Consider the following 6,036-nt stretch of genomic DNA (forward strand, 5'->3'; position numbering starts at 1 on the left):
ATGGTCCTGTTGGCGGCCTCCTTGGTGGAGACGGTCTTGTTGGCGGCCTCCTTGGCGGAGATGGTCCTGTTGGCAGCCTCCTTGGTGGAAATGGTCCTGTTGGTGGCCTCCTTGGCGGAGACGGTCCTGTTGGTGGCCTCCTTGGTGGAGACGGTCCTGTTGGCGGCCTCCTTGGCGGAGACGGTCCTGTTGGCGGCCTCCTTGGCGGAGACGGTCTTGTTGGTGGCCTCCTTGGCGGAGACGGTCTTGTTGGTGGCCTCCTTGGCGGAGACGGTCTTGTTGGTGGCCTCCTTGGCGGAGACGGTCTTGTTGGTGGCCTCCTTGGCGGAGATGGTCTTGTTGGTGGCCTCCTTGGCGGAGATGGTCTTGTTGGCGGCCTCCTTGGTGGAGATGGTCTTGTTGGCGGCCTCCTTAGTGGAGACGGTCTTGTTGGCGGTCTTCCTGGAAAGAAAGGTCTGCTGAGTGCAGTACAAGGACTCACAGGGTGAGTGAGAGTAGAAGACGGGTGTCCCCGAGCAGTGCGTGGTCTGGGCCATGCTGGGGAAAGGAGACTCTAGTCCAGAGCCTGCAGTCTGGAGACATGCGAATCCCTCTTTCCCCTCCCAGGGCAGGTTTATAAACAAGCCTTTGAGAGACACTGTATGTACCTACCGTGTCAAGGGTGTCTTCTGTTTGCCGCATGCTGGCCCTGGCCGGCAGGGTTCCCTCGCTGACCCAAGGCAGAGGACCATGGCGGTTGCTCAGGGGCTGCAGGTCTATAGGAGACGTCTTTTGCCCCGGAGCTGAGCTGCAGAGTCCTCCCACGTGTGCTGGCATGCCTGTGCACAGACCTGCGCGGCGGGCAGCGCTCATGGGGCGGGAGCGGGAGCATCTCTCGCTGCCAGAACATGTCCCCGAGACCGCGGGCTCTGCAAGCAGATGCCAGCGCTGGAGGGGGGCTGAGGTGACAGGGCATCCGCTTTACAAACGTGCTACTTTCTGCTTCCTCTTGGTTCAATTATCCAGGCTGAAAATCGTGAACTTTACCCTCCCCCAAATCACTCTGCGCTTCCTGCCGGGGATCGGGCTCCAGCTGAATCTCTACACCCAGCTCACGATAGACGGAGGCTCGTAAGTAGTTTCCCACCTGGAACACAGCAGAACTGGTGGTTGCACAATGCGGGACAGGGGGTTTTCTCCATCTCTTCAGAAAGTAGATAGTTAGAATATTTTCTTACCATGCCTTGTGCGTACACGGCACGTTCAAATGCTGATGCATCAGAAGTGTCTCTGAGAGCGGCGTGTGGACAACGTACGCTGTCTCAGCCTTGTGCACCCTACAGCTCTCTGACAGCACCTTACGGAGGCTTCCCAAATTGCTCCTCGGAGGCCTTCATGTCTGTCTGTCTGTCTCCCCACGAACTGGGCTGAGGGACTAACCCAGGTGCGGTGGATTAAATTCGGAAGCCTGAAGTCCAGCACAAAGAACGAGCTGCTGTGAGTTTGTGAGTGAGACGTGTCCTGTGTTTAATCCCCGGGGCTCTGCTCAGTGCTGCAGGTGGGCTGCTTCGTGTCCAGGTCAAAGCAAACGTTACGGCAAGAGCCAGACTGGTCCAGGATGCGTCGGGGGCGCTGAAGCTGGTCATCGAGGACTGCAGGACTCTTCTGGGAGACATCAACATCCGCGTGGGGTAGGTGCCCGTGTGATGAGGTGCTCGGCAGCAGCACGGTGCAGCTGCAGCGCTAATGAACGTTTGCTCTGTTAATCGTCGAAGACGGTGCAGTAGTGCTTTTGTACCTGGCACGAGGGAGGCTAAAATGCTGAAGTTTCTTTTAAAGTTTTGGCTCAAGTGGCCAAAATAGCATATTTCTGGGTAGTGCTGCAATCCTGACACTGGGCCACATTCAGAAGGTTCATTTTTGTTTAAAAAAAAAAAAAAAAAAAAGGCCCTGAAGTACAGCCCTGCACAGTGCAAGTGAGGCCTCAAATTTCTTCTGAGCAGAGTATGTTTGTTTCTAGTTACTAATTTGAGCCACCTTTTTACTTCCTATTTTCCTATTATTTAGACCCAAAGTGCCAGTTCTGGATCAAGCTTTAAAAGGTGTCCTTGGTAACACCCTGCCTAAACTGGTAAGTCTGCAAAATGATCTCTGTTAATGAATGGGCACGATGCCTGGAAGGGCAGTCTGTGCAGCCGACCCGTCGCCCTTTTGGACCGGCTGCCCCGGGCGTGCGGGCTGTGTGTCCGTGCAGGGGCAGGCTCACTCGGCAGCGGCGAGGCTTCCTCTCCGGCTGCAGCCGCACCTGCAAACGCGCACCATTGCACGGCGCGTGCGCCCTGTGCGTGGGCAGAGCCTCTGTTTGCAATCACGTTTCTGGGCCTCGGGGGGCCAGGGATTGCCCAAGCTGATGAGTTGTTGCTGGTCACGTTAATAAAACGTAGCAGGACATACGTCCCCGAGAGTCTCAGGGAATCTCACTTACTTCTGCCTCTTCAGCTGTGCCCCGTCGTCAACACTGTGCTTGGCGTTGTGAACTCGCTGCTTGGCACCGTCACTTGTAAGTGTTTGGTACCTTCCTTTGCTTCTGCTCCCGTATAATCCCCCAGCCTGTGTCTGTCTAGCACTTAGTTTTCCTTTTCTTTTTTATGTTGGATAAATACAAATATTTTAACAACTTCCTAAAACCACAACTTTCTGCTCAAGCACAACATTCAATTCACATTACCCCTGATCAGCAACGGAGAATCTTTCTGCAAAAAGCCAATTCAGAAACTGTTGCTTTTGGAAACAACAGTTTTGCTGTGAAAAAAAAAAAGTGCTTTCTAGACACTTGTCCAACTGGGAACGTTGTGAGCAGGAGCAGCCATTGGTTCAAATATCTTTTGAGACCAGTAACTGGGAATATTTCTCCTTCACTGCAGTTTCAAAGCTTTTCTTCCTCTTTCCCTGTAGCTGTGCTCCCACTCGGGGCTCTGGGGAATCTCCAGTACACGCTAGGGTCCCTTCCCGTCATTGGCGACAAATCCATCCAGCAGGATTTAAATGTAAGTGCCACCACTTTCCCTTGCGCAAACACCTTTGAGTCGGTGAATCTCAGTAATTCATCTAGATGCGGTGACTACTTTTGAAAGACTCCTCTTACTTCCAGCTATCTTTAGGGAAGCGTTCACTGAAAGACGCTGACGACTGTCATCCAGCGGCGTCTGTGTTAATGCTACCGCTGGGTCTCTGCTTTACCTTTTTCTTGCTAATCCTGGAGCACGGCACGAGTTGCACTGCCTTGACGCTGCCCTGCTCTCTCCATCCCCTGCAGCTCCTCGTCCGCGACGCCGCGGGCAACGTGGTGGACCAGGGCCTGGGGCAAGTGGCGCCCGTCTCCCTGCCGCCGGCGGCGAGCGGCGTCTCGCAGCTCGGCCTCTCGCAGACCGTGCTCGGCGCCGTGCTGAGCCTCCTCCGTGGCACCGGCGCCTTTGACACGGACATCACGGCGGCGGCGCTGAGCGCGGCGGGCTCCATCCCGGGCCAGGTGGGCGTCCCTACCCGCGTTGGCGCTCGCGGCTGCCTGCTCCCGCTGCCGCGCGGAGGCGCCCAGCGCGGGCACCCACGGCCGCACCGGCCAAAACACCTCGTTTTTCACCGTGCTTTTTTCGCAGGACATCCTGCTGTCGACGTCCGCCCTGCGCTCGCTGCTGCCGCAGGTCAGTGCTCTTATTTCTCGCGACCTGTGCCCCGGTGTCCGAGAGCGATTCCTTGCCCTAACCGTCTTGCTGGCCCCCTGCAGCTCTCCACGGTGATCCCGGAGTCCCTGCCGCTGGTGCTGCAGGTGCGGAGCGCCGGCGCCCCGGTCGTGTCCCTGCGGAACGGGAAGGCGACCGCCAGCGTCGCAGCCTCCATCGCCGTGCTTGCCCAGCGCCCCGGCTCCCCGCCGCAGCCCCTCTTCACCCTCGACGCGGTACGTGCCCGTATGCATACAGTACTTGTACTTTTGAATTTATTATGTCTTTAAAATGGTGGTGCCCAGTCCTTTTAAAATGCACATAACAAAGCACAAGCAAAATATTTGGCGAATAATTTGAAATAAAGACAGAAAGTCAGAATCCTCAGGAGAAAGATCAGTGATGCCATCTGTCAAAAAACACTGTTTCTAGACACAGGGAGGCGTTCTTCCTTGGGTGGGTTATTTACAAATATTCTGGGTTTTCTTTTCAGTCTTAGGAGGTAGACAGGGAAATAACTTCATTTATTTTGTTGTTCCGACTTCAGGACATCAATCTGAACGTTAGCCCATCTCTCTCGGCCAACAAGCTCCAAGCCACCCTGGCTGTTGACAGGTAGGACAGAGCGTTGCGTTGCTGGTAGGGAAGAGGCGGCGCCTTGGGGCTAAGCAGTGGGTAGACGAGAGGGGTCTGGTGCCAGTTAACAGGGAAGCACAATGTAAATGTGATAGAAATGTAAAGAGCCGCTGGAGCTTTGCTGCGTCTTCCTAAAGCTAACCTTAGATGAAGTGCAGATCCGAAGTAATGAGAGACTTAAAAGTTGCTCTATATTCAAAATCATTATATCCTTATGTGTGTAAGACAAGTTTCAGACCAAACAAGATCTGAGCACCATGCTGAAGGTTTGACTGGGGCTTCAGTGGATGTGTCGCACCCCTGACTCTTCCTTGTTTCTATCTTTCACAGCATCACCCTGAGACAGGGAGGTTCGAAAATTGGCAATATCAACGTAAGTTCACAGCCCTTGTGACCTGCACACTGCAGCAAGTGATTTGATGATCAGAAATGATATGCGGGGAAGGAGGTCCAAAATTTTAATTCTTCCTGGGTCTTCACATTTTTTATTCTTTTGGCAGAGAATTATTGTTGACTGATCTGTTGATTCACACACCCATTATAGTCTATAATAATGACACTTGAATATATATGTTCTCTTCTGCTGTTGGGAGCATACTGTGAGTGCTGAAGAGAAGAGAAGGAAGATTCAAGAATAAATCACTTGAAGAGTATTTCATTGTGTACCACCCCCATACTCATGCCTGGAAGAGCTTTACTTAAGGAAATGTCCTCGCATTTGCATTTTATAGTTCCTAGCATCCTGCACTGACAGAACTTGATTTATAAGCTTGACTTGCTCACTTTTCATCCCAGCAATCATTACTCTTTTCTTCAGATACTAATACATGTCTTCTTCCCCTGCAGGTCTCCCTTCTTGAAAGATGGGTGAAGGACATCCTTGAAGCTGCATATCTACCCGCAATTAACAGTACGGCTGGGGTTTGAGCCCCCTGCTCTTTGCAGCTCCGCCTGTATTTCAGGACTCTCTTCTCTTCCTCCCTCATCTGCGTTTGGGGTTTCACTGCTGGGATAAACTGTTTCTCCCTGTTTTTGCAGAGGCTCTCAGCGTGGGGATCCCGCTGCCTAACCTCTTCAACATGAACTTCGAGGGTGCTAATGTTGATGTCGTTGATGTAAGGACCTGACTTTTTTTTACGTGTTGTCTTCCTGGGGACTTGCAGGACGAGCCAACCCTGGGGCAAGGGCACGCGGCATTAATAGGCTCTTGCAGTCCCTTCCCAACCCGTTTCCTATGAGTCGCTGCTCATTTTTAAAAGGTTGCTCTGCCTGTGTGGGCCCAGTGTTGGAACTTGCTGAGCAGGATATAGGGGAAAAACTGGTGAAAATCCAAATGAGAAAAATGATTTGTTTTTCTGCTGCTTCTTCCCGGCAGAATGCTTTCGTGATCTCTCAGACCCACAGAATGTCCTAAAAAGAGCCTGTTCCAGAGAAACCTCCACCCTTCTCCTTGGATGAGACAGAGAATTCACTGCAAACAATCCCAGTTGTCCTTGTTGTCTCTTGGGTGCTGTCCTGGGTTAGCTCCATGGCCTGGGGGAGAAGGTGATTCTGCATCTGGTCAATGAGCTCTGCTGTAGACTAGAATTGGGGTATGGAGAAGTTGCTCAGCTGATTCAAATATGGCTCCAAACTTACGAAGTTTGGAGCCAGAGCTCATTTTTAGGCGTAAAGGATGTTGCTCTTGAATTGCTCTTTCAAT

General features: G+C 52.7%; 1 protein-coding gene across 1 annotated transcript; it reads left to right on the top strand.

The window, feature by feature from the left end:
• Window positions 1-6,036, top strand: LOC136993645 (BPI fold-containing family B member 3-like). Its single transcript, XM_067307977.1, has 15 exons — window positions 1-368; window positions 416-484; window positions 1,006-1,110; window positions 1,530-1,670; window positions 2,047-2,110; window positions 2,479-2,539; window positions 2,935-3,026; window positions 3,296-3,508; window positions 3,636-3,680; window positions 3,764-3,934; window positions 4,246-4,313; window positions 4,665-4,707; window positions 5,181-5,244; window positions 5,373-5,449; window positions 5,710-6,036. The coding sequence occupies exons 1-15, from the start codon at window positions 1-3 to the stop codon at window positions 5,746-5,748; spliced, it is 1,620 nt and encodes a 539-aa protein (XP_067164078.1). The 3' UTR covers window positions 5,749-6,036.

This window comes from Apteryx mantelli, chromosome 18, assembly GCF_036417845.1.
Source record: "Apteryx mantelli isolate bAptMan1 chromosome 18, bAptMan1.hap1, whole genome shotgun sequence".
Classification (NCBI taxonomy): Eukaryota; Metazoa; Chordata; class Aves; order Apterygiformes; family Apterygidae; genus Apteryx; species Apteryx mantelli.